At 36.7% G+C, this 18,633-nt stretch overlaps 1 protein-coding gene across 4 annotated transcripts in view; it reads left to right on the top strand.

Moving 5' to 3' along the window:
• Emcn (endomucin) overlaps positions 1–18,633 on the top strand; it is a 90,452-nt gene that overhangs the window by 25,699 nt on the left and 46,120 nt on the right. For 3 of the 4 annotated variants that reach the window (XM_036190620.1, XM_036190618.1, XM_036190619.1), the window contains 2 exons: positions 4,981–5,103; positions 11,741–11,815. In XM_036190620.1, coding sequence (XP_036046513.1) covers positions 4,981–5,103; positions 11,741–11,815 — 198 coding nt within the window. The remainder of the gene's footprint in view (positions 1–4,980; positions 5,104–11,740; positions 11,816–18,633) is intronic. The other variant, XM_036190621.1, reaches the window with a different exon arrangement.

Here is an 18,633-nt window from a genome sequence, read left to right on the forward strand (position 1 = left end):
GACACTGGGGCTGATCCAGAGATGACCTGAGGGCCCTGCCTGTGACGATTGACAGGGATAATCCTAGCATCTTGTTACCAAGCAGATGTCAACAGAGCTCCTCAAAATCAGTTCTTCTTTTGACTCAGAATCAGTTCTTCTCTCGACTCAGAATCTCTTGGGAAAAAGAATCCTAGCACAGCCCTCTGAACGTCCAAGAGGACATAAGGGTCATTCCTTATCCTTCCCACCCAGCCATATGAATATTAAACACAACCATTGCCAGTGTGAGCCTAAGGGATAAATATTCATCAATCAAACTTGGCACATAATATAAAAAGTCCTGTAATAAATCTCCACATCTAAACTATCCCATTATTAAACATGATCTTCAAGGAATCACATTTGCAAACAGAGAGTCTCTGGCATTGCCCCCTAGAATTGAATGGAACACTGGGTGGGTGGAGAGAATTGGCCCTGTAATAGCCTCTGACCCGCCAAGCCTCTCTACTTGTCAGCCAGAACGCCTCAGATCCTCAGGTCCATTTGCAGATAATGTTCTGTGTTTAACAAACTCATGGATGCAGCGCTGAGTCCTGTTTTCCCCAGAGGGGCCAGGTGGCTGAGACACCTGTCCATGCCTGCAGCCTGCCAGACTTGGCACTCCCTCCCTTCTGCACAGACGGCTGGAGACCCAAGGAGATGGCTCTTTCAGGTGCAGAACTTCTCCACTTATTTAAGTGTGTTCCAGAGAGGGATAAGATTTTTCTATTATCTTCCCACTCCACTCAGTCCAAGTAAGAAATCTAAGCACTCATAACTTCTGTCCCTTCAGGGGTATTTTTTAGCTTGAGAATGTAATCCAAAGCTTGTTTTTCAAGTCTCCAATTGCTTTGAAGTTGCATTTTAAAATGGGATCTTCCTGTCTTTATTTCCCAAAGATCTAAGGGTGCCAGACACAATCAAGGGCCCCTTCAAGGTACTTCGATAACCTCAAGTTTACTTGTCACATTTGATCCCACATTTGCATATGAAATACACATTTCTGTGTTATGTTTAATAATCCAGTTCCTCTCAGAACCTCTCCCCCAAACAATTATTGATTATTATAGGTATGTTGTATCACTACATTGCACATAGCCATGTCTGCACTGTATAATTATACAGTGTCAATTTATGTGGCAGAACTCTGGGTTTCTCATGTATTTTAGCACTTATCAAAATAGGTGTTGAATAAATGTTTATCAAGTTAAATGGCTCTTTATCTAGTAAATATCTTATTAATTTCTTATGAGAAATGAAATTTAAGAACAATGTAAAGATACCATTTGACTACATCATTGTACATTAAGTTTCTTTTTAATAAAATCACTTGCATCTAATTTAGTTGGCAGTGAATCAGTGATGTCTCTTATGTCAAAAGACAAGGGATCCTATTACTAATAAAGGGGGCAGGGTTACAATGAAATGGATGGTCTGTAATTGCCAAGCCAGAAAAGATCATCTTCCCCCACGGGTTTAAACCTTCCCTCTGAACTTTTGCTGGTAGATTAAAAAAAGTGAAGTAAATACTTTCTCAGAGACAGGTGAGAGAACACATGCACTCCATGTACTTAAACATCACAGTGGAGGTGGGGACAAAGACAGATATCCTCTTGTTGCATGATAGACGTTTCCCAGAGAGACACCCCACACACACATACACACACACACACACACACACACACACACACACACACACACACACACACAACTGTCCATTCCAGAAAGGGAATCCATGACAGAACAAAGTCCAGCTAATGTGAATTTTTACTGGGGTTACTAACAGAAATACTGATGAGGAGTTACTTAGAGGAATAAGGATGATTTAAAAAAAAAAAAAAGGAAGAGGAAAGGAGAGAGGGAGGGAGGGAGAGGGAGAGAAAGGGAAAGGAAAATAAAATAACAAAAAAAGAAAAGAAAATAGAAGTTGCCCCACTGAGAAGATGGCTTAGGAAACCTGAAACCCTGGAGGTCTCTACAAAAGTTGCAGGCTGCTCCACAGAGAATCATCCCCCACACCCCCATCCCCCCAACCCTTGTTCCCCCCACTCCCCACTCCGCCCCACCCCCACCCACCCCCACCCCCATCTCCTGCAGCTAGGCTGCTCAATGGCCTCTCCCAGCAGTTCATTCCTTTGGAATCTTCCAGGACCCCACTTTCCCAGACAGGTGACTTTGTGTTTACCTCTGAGCTCAGGACCACCACCACCCCTGCCCCTGATCCTGGAGGGACTGTTTCAATTCAGAGGAAATGGCTATACATAGATTGCGGAAATGCTAACAAGCTGAATTTTCCACCAGTTGGCACTATGGTCTTTGGAAACAGCCTTTAATAAATTCATTTTCTAAGCAAGAAAATTCAAATTCGTGCTACTTTAGGATACAAAAAGGACTCCATCCTGAGGTTTGACCAAGGTAGTCACTTAAGATGCTTCCTGCACATTCAACTTATTGTTTTGTTTTGTTTTTTTCTTTTGACAAATATTCTACAAAGGACTTTTTAAAAAGAATTAACATCACTGGGTAACCCTTTCTCAATAAACAACAAACAAACAAATCCTTATTATTTTCACTACCAGCATTGCAGAACACAGTCTTAGAGCCCACGGTGATACTCTGTTGTTTGCTGTATACTGCTATTACGTTCCCCACCAGACTAAGAGGTATTTGAGGTTGATGTCAGGAGGGATATAACAGAGCCTTTTACTGTATCCGATCATGATTTTTATATAAACAATCATTCTATGTTTGTTGAGTAAGGAAAGGAGTGAGGCAAGAAATATCTCTGGAGATGGGGGTGGTATTTGGAAATTCAGATTGTTCCCATTTAGAAAGTCTACATACAGGGCTTATCCAAGCTATTTACTAGTAAATTTAGTAGTCTAAATGGTATACTCATTTGTCTTTAAATAATTTATCCACTTCAAATTAAATTTAGAAATCCTACTAGATCATGAAATGAAAGGCTAAACAAGAGATAGACAGCTACACCAAAATGGCCATGAGAGGGGCTAACCCCATCCAGACGTGTCCAGCTCCCTGCTGAATCCTGGAGGTGGAAAGGCCAAACAAAAGGCATGGAATCTACCTCCAGAGAAGAAAAAGCTTTTGACTTGATTTCCATAAAGCCTGTGAAAACACAGCTCTTTTCTGTATGTGCTAAACACCTCCCTGTTGCATCAAGCCCTTTCCATTTACGGTGTCCATAAATGGAGTCAGCGCTAAGAGCTAACACTTCTGAGCACCTCAGGGCTGTGAAATGAACAGCAAATACATCTGCCTCCGGACATCAGAGACTGCATTTCCCTGATGTGCCAAATTTTACTTTGTCTCTGACTCAAAGAAAGTTTTAGATACAAAGTGAATTTGAGATTCCATACTGATGCACATTTACTGCTGGGACCGATCTAGTTCAGGATATGAACCTAAGTCCTCATTGCTCTAAGTCCATCAGCTTTACATAACCTACTTTATACACTGGACAAACCAAGGCAAGACAGAGTAATGCCTTCCTCAGAGGGTTGATTTCTCTATGTAGACATTTACTGTATTTATGCCATGTGCCCACAGTCTCACTTCTGTGGACAGACTGCTGCAGTTGTTCTGAATGAAGAACAATTACACTTCTGGTGGAAGAGACACATGCACACACACACACACACACACACACACACACACACACACACACACGGGGCGGGGTGGGGGGAGGCAGGAATCCAGAGACTAGACTTATAAAATACAGGGTCAAAACCTTATCTACATGCTAGTAAATTATAATCGTGTCAGGAACTAATCTCATCATAGACTATTAGTTAAGCCTTATATATTTCACTTTGGAGACATGATAAAGCAGTGTTGACTTCCCCGGTTCTGCCTGTTATGGATGAGTTCCTTCACATGTGTTAAAGGGTTATCATTACAAAAGAAGCGGGCTAAAATTCATTTCCTGCATTTCCATAACTTTGGTTTCCCAAGAATAAGCACAATTTAGAGAAATAAGCAATTTGAAAATATGGATTTATGGTGGCCCCAGACGTAAACTATCACAATTGTTTAATTTCTTTAAAGTTTATTGTCTTTCTTGGTAAGGTCTCACTCTCTTGCATTTGCAAACATATATGATAAAATGACTATTTAAAAAATAAAACATAAAGCATAAGCTATAACAAATATATTTTTGTGTATAAGAGATACAATAAATATATGTATATATAATAAACACATATAAACTATAAATTATATGGTCTATAAATGTGTTTTATATAAATGACAAATAATAGACTATATCAATTAATTTATACTTTACATATAGGGAACACAAAATAAAAAATATTTTATACAAGAGAGAAAAAAAGAATAATCAAGGAAGTACATACAAATATTGGCATTTTAGTAATGAATGACTTTAGTGTGTTATTAAAATATATAGCAAAATATCTACTGCCAGAGAACACATATTTGGTTATTTTCTCTAGTGGAATTAGTTATTGTAAAAAATAGTGTAAAATTTCAAATATAACATTATGCATTCCTCATTTGTCATCTCAGCCATTATGTAGCCCTAGAAATACAGACAACTCTGCCCATCATCTAGAAGAATTCACACCATTGTGAGAAATAGACGAACCTGGGGGACAAGTACTAACCTACGATCATTTGATTACAACTTGTAAATTGGTCCCAAATCTAATCTCTACTAATTGGGTTAAGATAATATATATGATATCATATATATCATATCACAATAAACATCACACATATATGTATTGATAGATATATAAATGACAGATAGATAGATGATTGATGATGATGATAGATAGATAGATAGATAGATAGATAGATAGATAGATAGAGAATACATTCACACTCAATTATGTTAGTTAACTATAGTTGACTATACTAGTCTGTTGATTGAAAAGATAAATATTAATGATGTAACCTAAGTATATCTTTTTTCAGATGTTCAAAATAAATCTACTCCATCACTGCCAGAATATTCTACAACAAAATCATCTGTCACGACGCCAGGCACTGTAGCAGTAACAAATCTTAGCAACCTGACAGTTGGAACACCAGCTAAAGGTAGGACCTTTCTATATAGAATGCAGTTTCCCTTAAGAGCAAAACTAGTAGGTCCTGCATAATGTACTATGGGAAAATAATTGTTATAAAGCTAAGTGATGTCTCACTACTTACAAATTCCTCTCTAATTTGGAGGCCTTGCTGCGTTTCCTTAAGGATGTTCTTTTGGATCACTTCTTGTTTGGGGAAGGCTCTATTGTGACTGTTACATAAACAAAGTTTATTTTTAGAGAAGAAAACAATTACCATACCTAAGTCATAAAAATATCTTTTTAAATATCTCAGTTCTCCACTTACATAGCACAGCTAACAATTGGAAACTGTACAAACTGACAGATTTTGTTGGTCATATGTGCTAATAGATTTAGTTTGAAGATTTCTGTAACAATTTTATCACAATTGTTATTGGATGGAGCATCAGCTAGGCCAAGAATTTTGGCTAAGTATTAAAATATATTATTTAACTGTTTTAGTTGGGGTTTCTATTGCTGTGAAGAAACATCATGACTGTGGCAACTCTTTTCTTTGTTGTTGTTTTTTGTTTTTGTTTTTGTTTTTTTCGAGACAGGGTTTCTCTGTAGCTTTGCGCCTTTCCTGGAACTCACTTTGTAGACCAGGCTAGCCTAGAACTCACAGAGATCCGCCTGGCTCTGCCTCCCAAGTGCTGGGATTAAAGGCGTGCTCCACCACTGCCCGGCTAACCATGGCAACTCTTATAAAGGAAAACATTCAATTGAGGTTGGCTTACAGTTTCAGATGTTTAGTCGATTATCATCATGGCAAGAAGTATGGCAGCAAGCAGGCAGGCAGACATAGTGCTGGAGGAGGAGCTAAGAGTTCCATATCTTGATCCGCAGATAACAGTGAACTATCACACTGGCTGTGGCCGAAGCATATATGAGACCTTAAAGCCTGCCATCACAATGACACATTTCCTCCAACAAGGTCACACGTCTTAATAGTGCCACTCTCTACAGGCAAGCATTCAAACACATAAGTCGATGGCAGCTGTTCGTACCTATTCACACCACCACATTAACCATCTTTAATATTTTGCAATGTCCATGGGCCTGGAGGCGTATGCCTTTAATCCTATCACTTGGAAGGCAGAGGTAGGTAGATCACTATGGATTTGAGGTTAATCTATTGTGCATATCAAATTCCAGGGCAGCCAGGGCTATACAGAGAGATTCCATCTCAAAAAGAAATAAAAGGAGAAAGAAAGAAGAAAAAAAGAAAGCCACTATAATCACTCAATTAAAAACTCAAAGGATTTTCAAGCCAATGTTTGCTACATTGTTTATCTTGTAACACAGAAAATAAATAAATAAATAAGATATCTCATTCAGGCTCAGTATTAAAAAGGAGAACAAATAAACTTGCTAATTAATTACCAGAAATTTGAATATTTAGAGTAAATGGATGGCTGAAATTCTACCACTGTATTTCTCAGCTCTGTACACCTTCCTCAATTTTCACTCTAAGGTCAGGCTCACACATATATACATCAACAATCTGGGCTTGAATGTGATGGTAACTTAACAGACCAAGGGTATCACGAGTGGAATCTATTTCTACCATGTTTGATTCTACAGTGAAAACAAACCAGTCCTCACAGAACTCCTTGACCAAATCAGAAGAAAGCATACTCAACAGGGCCAACATGGGGATTTTAGTCCCAGTATATCAGAGACTCTTATTTCTACCAAAGGAAAGCTCCAAACAGAGCAGTCACAGCCTAGGAAGTCTCCAGCCATCTCTTGAGTGTTGTGTTTCATTTTTATGCATGTTCTCATTTCTGTTCTCTCAGGCTTCAAACAGGATTTTTACAGAGTTTGACTATCTACTTTCTTCTCTAAGCTTCAACTGCCTCCTCAATAGGAATTTGGCTCTAAGTTGGCAAGAGTGTATTATGTTTGCAATCAGTGATATTTGTACAAGAGCCAAGATAGAGAATGTGGGTTGCTGATGTTACATCCAGGCCCCCATCTCTATAAAATTCTATGGCCAAAAGTAATATCCTAATAATAACCCAAACCTTGCAACAACATTTCGTTACATGAACCATAGAGGCAGTGATTCAATGAAACATTTTGGGCAGAATTGTAATTTGTGATGCCAAAAATGCACCTTTGATGACATTATTACAAATAAGTTAGGACATTATTTCAAACCTGCTTGTATTGAGACAGAGAAAGATGATTTTTTAAAATCATTTTTGCAGTGTATGTCCTATAGTTGGGCATGACACACCCTTCTCTGAAGCAAGGGTGTGTCACACTAGTATGTAGCATAGCTCACACAAATGTACACCCATATGTTTCTCCAAATTTCTTTTGACAGACATTGCTGGCAATTTATATTACCCATTTAATAAATATTACACTTTGGTATGTGTTCTCAAAAGTTCTCCTAGTGAATTTGAATTGCTTACTTTCAAGTGTAAAATTATAATAAATCTTATAAATTTTGTCTTTTATTAATTTGTGTTACAAAAATATTCAGACATGTTGTAAAACAAGGAACATTTTAATTATTCTCCCTATATTCACCTCCCTAAAATACGTTTTTACTGATTTCATCATATTTTTTCAACTTTCCTTGTAGCCAGAGGTTTTTCTACATCCCACCCAGTCCCTAAGCTGCTTATAAAATAATCATTCAGCCACTTAATATAAATTATAATTGTTTGGCCAATGACTCAGGATTATTATTAACTAGCTCTTACAACTTAAAGTAGCCCATTATTATTAATCTATGTATTGCCATATGGCCGTGGCATTACCAGTCTGCTGGCATCTTGCTCTTTTGGTGGCTGAATGGCATCTGCCCTGACTCCACCCTTTTTTTTTTTAACCTGTATCTCTGCTTGGAATTCCCACTTGACTCTAAGCTGCCTTGCCATAGGCCAAAGCAGTCTTGTTTATAAACCAATGGGAACAACACATATTCACAGTGTATGGAAAGACATTTCCTCTTTTGTGTCCTTCTTTCTTCTCACTTAAATCTCTCTATTTATTCGGTAATTAAAGTATTATGGAATCCACACTAAAAATGTGTCTCAAATCTTGAGACAGTTTATTGCAAAGCTACAATGCCATTATCAAACCTACTTTCCAAATTATGACTTCAGAATCACTTAGTATCAAATTAGAGTACTTTTAAGTGATATAATCTAGTAGCCATGAATATAGTAGTGAGATGGATGAGAAGGAAGAAAGTCCATTCTGGGGCCTCTAATGAGACCAAGTGACACTGCCTGGTAGAGCAGCTTGCTACAAGGTAGGAGAGGCGGGCTCACCTGCATTGTGAGAAACAGTCTGGTGTGGAGGGAGCAGAGCAGAGGGCAGTGACCAGGCAGCTGGAGGAAGATGGGCTGGGGTGCTAATCAATGGAGAAAGAGCACCAGAGAATGAAGACATGAGACTAGCTTGGCCTGGCCTGTTTAACACCATTCTGTACTAAGGGGAGTCGGAGTATGCACACTGGCTGAGCTCATCCTCCTAAAAGTAACACAGTTCCATAAAGTAATGAATAGGAGGGGAAATCTGCCTTAATTCCTCATGTTCTATCTAAGTAGTATGTCAGGCATGTGAACAGCTTAGGCAGGTTTATATGCTGACCTCCCCCCTCAAAAAAAAAAAAAAAAAGAAAGAAAGAAAGAAAAGAAAAGAAAACCAACCATTACATAGACCAAAATACTTCACACACACACACACACACACACACACACACACACACACACGCACGCACAGAGCCACTTCTCATTCTAACTTTCTTAAGGCCAAGACTGTGCTCTGACACACAGTAAAGGATTTATAAACAAAAGAAAAACTATAGAAGTCTGTTTCTTCTCATTTTTGGCTTCCTAATCAAATTTTCTTTGTTTAAAATTCAAAGGAGAGTTGGTTCCACAGAGCTTATAAGTGTCTTCCTTCTGCCAATGGCATTGATTCCATCACAGGAAACGTGAAGAAAAAAAAATGTCTGCAATGGAGCAGAGAATTCTCCTCGCAGCAACATAGCTGTAGTGGAGAACTGATTGACAGCTTGGCCTGGAGCAGGTCTTGCTTTCAGAGACTTGCCCAATTACAGGCAGGACTCGACTTCTTTCATGGTGTTCATCAAGTGACCTGTGCATTTTGTGCAAAGGTCAAACAGTGAGAGTTAAAAGATAACATCTTGCAGGCAAAATGTATCATCATCAGAAAATGAACTTCAAGCACACCAAAATAGATCTGGAACTTTGTCTTTAACATTGATTGTTATTCAGCTTGGTAAAGAAACATTTGATAGTCAATCCCTTTACTTTGGAGTCCTGGTATATTAATATCAACATGATATAATTGGTTACAAAATTAAACAAAAGCCCTGTATAGGTTCTCAGTTGTTTATAAAACCCAGCTACCAAAATACTCAGTTAAAAGATTTTTAAGATTAAAGAATGCAAATAAGCCCATTTGAATGTAAATTTTCTCATCTTTTCCCCTGGACAGTGTCAGATGTCTACAAAAGACAGCTTCTTTCTCTTCTTTTTTAGACAGGGGTGGAAAGAGAACCCCAAGGATGGAGATGCACCCATGTTCATTTTCATTTTAGAACTGTCATTACACTATATTTGTTCATTTTGCCACACACATGTCTTCCTTCCCCCGTGTGGTTTTCAGGGATTGAACTCAGGTCAACAGGCTTGGCATTAAGTGCCTTTGCCCACTGAGCTATCTCTCAAACTCTGCACTTCCTTTATTTAAAAAAAAAGAATAAGAGAGTGGATGATAATGAAGTGGTGTTAATGAGATAAATCAACTAATAGAACAAAAACTTTTCAGAATTAATATTAAAATCTCAAGTACAAAATAAGCATTCAATTTTAACTATAGTCAGAGATGTTTCCAGTCAGCTATTTCATATGAGACTTTGCTACAGTGATGTTTAAGTTGCCCATCTTCTGTGCAGGAAATGCATACTTAAAACTGCAAAAAAAAAACCCCAGATTATTAAAACCTAGTCTCATAAACTTCCTTGTATGATTAGCTGGAAGTACAATAGGTTTGTGTGCCTCACCTTTCTCTTCTCTGTTATCTTCCTGTCTATAAGATTGAATTGAAAATGAACACTGTGGAAAATGTTGCAAATACATGTTCACTAAACAATAGTAAAGTTATGATACAATATACTTTATACACACACACACACATATATGTGTGTGTGTGTGTGTGTGTGTGTGTATGAGTGTGTGTGTGTGTGCAGTATCCACTTATGTTTATATCAACTTCAGTCAGTTTCTCTTAAGAATTATTGTGGATTTCAGGGAACCTCTCCAGCACTCTGCCTATTCCTGTTCTCATGTGGTCTTCATTTATCATGGTCTGTTATTCCTTGTTCTCCCTTTCTGTTCTTGATCCAGCTGGGATCTCCTGCTCCCCTAAGCTTTCTTTCCCTCAAACCTATTTGAAATTGTTGAATTGTTTATGAACTTTAAATTAACACAAATGACAGTTGCCATTAGTTACCAGTAGTTCCTCATAATAATGGTATACATTTTTCTTCAGAATTTTAATATATTCAGCACATAAAGAGAAATTCACCATACCATATGTACAGTGCTACACATATTTAAAAGTGGTTACTGATAAATTAGTACCAATCCAAAAGTGTTACAGTTCTCACCACAAGCACATATGTGTATGCATATGTGTACATACACACAAACACACACACTCACACATACACACAGATGTCCTGTGAGGTAGTAGACTTGTCTGAACAGGGCTTCCTCCAAGACTTTGTGGGCAATATCCAACTTTAAGCATCTTTTTGCTCTAGGCAATTTCAGGAATAATTCGTGGCATTTAATAAATATTCTTTTAATAAAGAAGTACAAGGACATGAAGATCTACAAAAAACCATGTTGTGTCTTGTGCAGTTGACACAGCTCATGATTTTGACAGTTACTCTCCAGTAACATTTGCTTCTTTCTCAATATACTTTCCAATGCTCTTTAGTATTCAAGAGTAGGGCCCCATATTTACTGGGAAATGCATTACAATCTTGCTTCATACATGCATGCCATACTATTTGGATCTCTGAAGTTTATATAACAGGTATTCAAAGACCATATAATGAATGAGCAGATTAATTTCAGAAGTTTCCAAATTCCTCCATGTCTATTTTTTATAGAATTTTCACTACCATGAGTGACTAAGTTAAGGAAATGAAATATAATTCTGAAATACAAGTTACATTTTATGATCCTATCTGACTGGATTTTTTTCCCACAGGAAAAAAATAAAATTATTTTTATCACTAAAATTTAGTTTTTGTAATACTTTTTTGCATGTTTAATGATATCCAGGTAACAACCTGCAATAAAATCGTGGTGTTTGGATCATTCATACTGTGTGTGTGTGTGTGTGTGTGTGTGTGTGTGTGTGTTTAAATCAGTCATTCAATAATTTAATACTTGCATTACTCTTTAGATAGAATGAGCTGGAAAACAATAAAAAGGTTGCTTAGTATATATGTAGATTTATTGCATATCATTTCTAAACTTGACTTGACTTTTATTCATTCCTTGGCAGATGAGGTGAGATTGTGATTAATAATAATAATACTATCATCTACCCTATCAAACTAGGAACAGCCAAAGGTGAAATATCCAAAACAACTTTGGTACCAGCATTTAATTTACAGACACCAGTGAAAGGTGAAGGTGAGTATTGATGCTTTTTGTTGTAGTTGTGTGTGTGTGTGTGTGTGTGTGTGTGTGTGTGTGTGTGTGTAAAACTCTTGGGATTTTCTATAGATAACATGATGTCATCTGAATATGGAAAAATTTAGTCTTTATTTCCAAAGTCAATGCCTTTTATCTACTTAAGTTTATTATCTGCCGTTTCCCTTTGGGAGAACTGCTGGAGTGCTGCTGAACAGTTGTGAGAAATGACGTCATTGCTTTCTTCCTAACTACAAGAGAAAGTTGTCAGTATCTCACCAGTTAGTGAGATATTAAACTCCTATGATTAGTTTTTAAAGATGCTTTTATCATGTAAGAATTTTAAGTTTTCAAGAATGATTTTTCTCATTATTTCTCATATTAAGGTTGCCATGTTATCATTTTTTATTTTATAAAGATGGTGTGTGACTTTGATTGCTGTATATTGAACTAATCTTGCTCACTTGGCAAAAATTCCCTGTGGTCATACTATGGAATACTTTTCCTATGAGGCCAGCTTCACTTATATTATTTTGCTAAGAATTTTCATAAGAGATATAAGTTTGTAGTTTTCCTACAACTTTTGTTTTCTTTTAATACCACAACATTATTAGCCTCATTGGATTGAGTTGGATTGTGGTCTGTTCTCTGCAATTGTTTTTGAAAGATTGTGTGATCTTTTCATATTACAAAGGCAAGTTACCATTTTAGGAAACTCACCATTAAATGAGGGTACTCTTGTCTGTCTTCTTTTTCATCAGAAGAAAATATCCTAGTTAAAACCTATGAGGAGCCCCAATGTCAACAATTCAGACAAGTAGAAGTTGAATCACTACGTGGAAAGCGGGGTGATGAAGGTGGGAGGAGAGGTGGATTTGGGTACATTTTTGAGACTTCTGTACAGGGTCTAGTACAAACAGAGGAATAATAAAAATATAGAGAAGAGAAAAAAAGCTACTAATATTTTCTACCCAAAATCATCAGGGAAGAAAGCAATAGGGAAAGAAAGTTCAAAAATCAATATGATACTGGAGTTTCTAAGGAAGAAAGGGGGCTTTATTAATTATTTTTATATTTCTTTATTGTATTTTTTGTGTGGGAGTATTTTGCCTGTATATATGTCTGTGTGCTGTATGTGTATGTGCCAAGTGCCACAGAGGCCAGAAGATAGTGACTGATGCCCAACCAGTAGTTACAGATGGTTGTGAGCCACAACATGAGTGCTGGGAATTAAACCTGGGTCCTGTGTAAGAGCAGCCAGTGTTCTTAACTGCTGAGGCATTTCTCCAGCCTGGCTGATGATATCAAACTACCTCAACTTGTTTGATTTCTGTACTTTTTATAATACAGAAGGCCACTTCAAATAGCTCTGAAATGGCCTTTTATTTAGAAAAAAAGGTGATGTCTTATTCATGGCCTAATGCCTACCGAATCCTATTTTGGTAACTGGGGTTAGAAAATAAAGAAATTTGATGATCCAGTCACACAGTTAGCAATGGTCTAAGGAACAATCCCAGTCCTCAACCATAGCTCATCTTAGGTCCTTTTGCACTCTCAAGAGTGAGGATCTTGCTGTGTGCACAACTCCAATGAACCTATTTTGTCCAACAGCACATAAAATTTTTTTCCCATTTTTCTCCTGTTAAAAGTTCAAGTCCAGAGTCTGGAGAGATTGCTCAGTGATTAAGAGTATGTACTTCTCTTGCAGAGAAAGGATTCAGGCTTAGTTCCCAGTAACCACATAGGGCAGTTCACAACTGCCACATTTCTGGCTGCAGAGGGTAACTGTATTCATCTGCATGCGCGTGCGCGCACGCGTGCACACACACACACACACACACATATGTGCACACACACATGCATGCACGCACACAGACACACTTGGAAGAAACATTTTTTAGGTGTTGAAATAACACTCACCTTGACTGCTGTTCTCTTCTCTTCAGCACACTCCTATAGCTTAGCTTCAATGTCTTGAACTCTTGTTCTTAGTAATGAATACTGGAGAGAACCAAGTCTTAATTTGAGCTATGTTCCTTCACATAGAATTTCCTAGAATTTCCTCCTTACTAGTGCAACACTGAAAATAGCTGACAAAGTACACTATTTCACTATTTCTTTTCATTCCAAAGAAAGAGGCCACAAGAGTCTTCAATAAGCTCCTATTCTCCAGTCTCCACTGATGCTTAGAAATATCTTCCTAGTACATTGAGTGTAGACATCCAGACAACCCACAGTCTTACCATAAGTTCTTTGAAATTATCCCAGAAGGCATTGAGGGAATCCAGACATTAATTAAATCTGTCCCTAACTATTATCTTGTTACAGATACAGAATTTCTATAAATTACTGACTTCAAGTCATTCTTGAATGTGATTCTGACAGCTGTCACTTTAAAAAAAACTGCTGTTCTCCTAGGAGTTAGTAAGCACACATTAAAATAATGGCAGTCTTAACAAAGAATCTGTGAGTGTCTTAAATCTATGTAGCTCTAAATTAATTTTATTATGCAATGTTTAAGAAAATAAACACTTCACGAATCTGCTTGCTAGTGTTTCATTGAGAATATTTATGTGTGTGTTTCTTTCTTGTTCTTTTATCCTGCATTGATATCAGGGCAATACTGGCTTTATAGAGTAAGTCAGGTAGCATTCCTTCTATTTCTATCATATGGAAGAGTTTGAGGGACATAGTATTAGCTCTTCTTTAACAATTGGCTAAAATTTGGCAATTTATCCAATCCTGGCCTTTTCTTTGTTAAGACACTATCTTATTAGTGCTTTAATCTCACTGTTACACAGTTGCTTATTGCTTATATCTTCTTGATTACATTTTGTTAGGTTGTATGTGTCTAGGAAATTGTCCATTTCATATACATTTTTTAGTTTGTTGGAATATGCACTTTCTAAGTATGTCCTAAAAGTCGTGTGAATTGCATTGGTATCTGTTGTGATGTCTCCCTTTTCATCTCTAGTGTAGCAATTTTAGCACTCATTTTCTTTCTTTTGGTTAGTTCAGCCAAGCTTTTGTCAATTTTTGTCTTTTCAAAGAATCAACTATCCCATTGAATTTGTGTACTGTTCTTTCCATTTCTGCTCTGTTCATTCCCCTGGATTTTTCTTATGTCTTTCTTTCTATTGACTTGGGATTTGGCTTTCTGTTTTCCTATGATCTTTAGATGTATCATTTTTATTTGTGTTCTCTCCCATTGTTTTTAAAAGTAAGCATCTATAGCTGTAAGCTTCCCTCTTAAGACTGCTATTGTATCCCATGGGTTCTGGTAAGTTGTGTTTTCATCATGATTCCATTCTAGGGATTTTAAATTTCTCTCCTAGTTTCCTTGATGACTCTCCATCATTCAGTAGTGTGTATTCAATCTTAACATTTCATTTTCTACAATTTATCCTAATGATGATTTTTAGTTTCTTTCCACTGTGATCACATAAAAGATAAAAAAATAAATTCAATGTCCTTGCATTTTTTGGTATATGCTTTGTGTTATATACTAAGGTCTATTTGATAGAATCTCTGGAATATTCTCTTGTAGAATTTTTATGATTTCATAACACATCTTGACCTTTTATCAATTTTCAGTTTATTTTTGTTTGTGGTAGCAGATAAAGGTCTAATTTCATTCTTTATTTATTACAATCTGATTTCTCAGCAACATTTATTGAAGAGATTATTCTTTCTCCACTGTGATCTTTAGGTGTCATGTTAATTATTAGTTATGCATATTTGGTTTTATTTCCCAGTTCTCTATTTTTTTGTTTGTTGTTTCCCTCTTATATATGGGATTTATACCAGTACCATGCAATTTTGATTACTGTTGCTTTGCAACATGGCCTAAAATCAGAAAGTATGATGTTTTCATACTTTTTATTCTTCCTCAAAATTGCTTTGGTTTATTGATTTTTGTGATGCCATATATATTTTAGAATTTGTTTGTTTGTGTCTATGAAGAATGTAAATGGGATTTTGCTTCAGATCTGCACTTTGCTCTGGGTATGATGGAGATTTTAACTAATTCTTCTAAGCCATGAGCATGATGTATCTGTTTTTGTTATATACTATTTCTTCCATAATTGCCTTATAATTCTTAATTTTCAGAACCATCACCTTTTAGATTAAATTTATTCATAAGTAGGTTTAGACCATCTTTTAAAAATAAAACTAAGCTAAATGTCATTTCTGAGCTGTAACATTAACCAGTATATGCCTTAGTCAATGCTAATCTTGTCAAAATTCATTCTCTTGTGCCAAATTTATTTTTTTTAAAAAAAGATGACTTTACTCTAGGTATCAGATAAAGCAGTGCTTTCCATCACAGAGTTTCAAATGTATAAAGCAGGTTTTCATTCTTCCTCTACAATTAAAATAATAAGGTTTCCCCCTTAAGTCAATCGGTTTTAGCCACATAACATAGTAAATCACTAAAACAATCCATGGCCCTATTAATTATTTCTCACAATAAACTTAGTTTCCAAAGTGCATAAAATTAATCTCACATTGATAATTCTAGAATAATGGAATTAATTTTGCACTTGTTATTCCACTCAACCCTAAGCAATGATTGACTTTAAGGGGACAGGTAAGTCATTTCCCTTAAACTGTCAATCTGGTACTGATACAACTCCTTCAAACATGTTCCATACTAAATTCACTTTATTCTAACCCCTATACAGATAAAAATGCTTAAAATGCTAAAAATTTCAAAAGACCTGGACTCCAAAACCATAGGTTCTAACAGTAAAATCAGAATTATCTCGATGTTATAATTCTCCTATAAATTAAAATGCAATCCAAAACACAGTGAGATGCTACTTTACCCCTCTGAGAAAGGCTGTTATCAGAAAGCAATAACCATAATGCTGGTAAGTAATATAATTAATATAGATATTATTGTGTGAAATAATAGAAACATTCCTCAAAGTAATTAACATTTAAACAATTATATGATCCAGCAACCTCACCACTGGATAGACATCCAGGGGAAATGAAATCACCAGGTCAAAGATACATCTATAGGCCCATGTTCATTGTAGTATAAATTACAATGGTCAAAAAATAGAACCCACCCAAAGCACAGCAACTGATGATGGACTTCTGAAGCTGTAGTCAGGTACACAGTGGAATAATATTCAACCATAAAAATAATGAAATGCTGACTAAATGGGTAGAGATGGACACTATGCTAAGTTTAATAAGTCAGCCATAGAAAGACAAATAACACCAATCCCACTTGCATGTGAAATCTAAAATAATTGTCATAGAAGCTAAGATTAGAGGGTACTTACTAGAAGCTGGAAAGACTAGGAGACAGGGAGACTTAGACAAAAGTTCAGTGAGGTCAGAGTAAACATTTCTAGTCTGCTAGTCTGGTGTACAATACAGTGAATATAGTTTAAAAACATACTGTCATCAAAAAAAAAAAACAAGAAGGATTTGAAGGCTTCTAATGAAGAAATGACATTATTTGAGGAAATATGTTTACCTTGATCTCAATGTTACACAATATAGATATGTATCGAAAGAGCATGTGATCCCATTAAAATGTATGGTAGTTATAGTTTAAATTTTTAAATGAATTTAATTAAAATATTAAATTTCGCTTATTTGATTTAATGTATATATAGCATTCTCTGAAGTTACAGTGTAACTTATAGTCAGTCCAATGGGAATACACACTGAATTCTAAGGAAAGTAGTCAGAAAAACTGAAAAAAGCAATATTCAAGTTTAAAGGCCTGCCTCAAGATGGATTTCCTTTTACTCTGGAGTATCACTGCTCATTAGCTGCAGTCTGGAACATACTTTGTGTGAATCAAAGTATCCCATCAGTGTATAAACATTATAGTGCTCAGATGTTAATAATCTGCTGTGGGATGTCTTTCTGTATGCTGTAAATATGTGTTGCTCTGATTGGTTGTTAAATAAAGCTGCATTGACCTATGGCAAGGCATCTTAGAGGCAGGCAGTAATCCAAGCAGATAGACAGGAAGAGAAAGGAGAGGCAGAGAGATGCCAGCCTGCTACCAAAGGAACAACATGCCAGCAAACCAGCAAACCACAGAACACATTGCAAAACACAGATTAATAGAAATGTGTTAATTTAAATTATAAGAGCTAGCTAGCAAAAAGCCTGCCATGTGCCATGCAACTGGTAATTAATATAAGCCTCTGAGTAATTATTTTATAAGTGGCTGTAGGACCATGGGCTGGGTAGAATTGGAGAAAAACTTCTGACTACATTTGACACCCAACATGGGACACTGATCCACATAGACCTAAGAAAGTTTAAAGATTCTGAATGCACAGAAATGAAGCCACACTAGGCTTCCTAGTCTCACAGTCTCATGCCAGTAGCAGTGCAAACTCACCTCCCTACAGCTGCCTGAAAGATGGAGCTGGCTGTCAGCTGCCATAAGCTAAGCAGCATGGCAGATTCCCACCACAGTACACAGTGCCATCTCCAAGCCATGCAGCACACTGTGTGACAAATTTAGCTTTTGCTAGTACAAATTTTTTAAAAAAGGGGTGGGGGGATCCTGCATTACATGCTCTTGACAGAGGCATCAATCCACTGCCTCCCAGAATCAGCAGAGAGTATGGCTCCCAGAACTGGTGGTGAATTAGCACTGCCATTTTGGAAAGCTGAGGTGGTCAGAGCCAGCAGCCAGGCCCCCACAATCCCATGGCCCACTTAAGAACAGATTCAGATGGAATAAAACTCTAAACAGTTTACAGTATGTGTAAAAATGTACATAGGCTTGTAAGAGAGAGGAAAAGGAGTATATGCAGTTATATAAAGAAATAGAT

This window comes from Onychomys torridus, chromosome 6 (genome assembly GCF_903995425.1).
Source record: "Onychomys torridus chromosome 6, mOncTor1.1, whole genome shotgun sequence".
Classification (NCBI taxonomy): domain Eukaryota; kingdom Metazoa; phylum Chordata; class Mammalia; order Rodentia; family Cricetidae; genus Onychomys; species Onychomys torridus.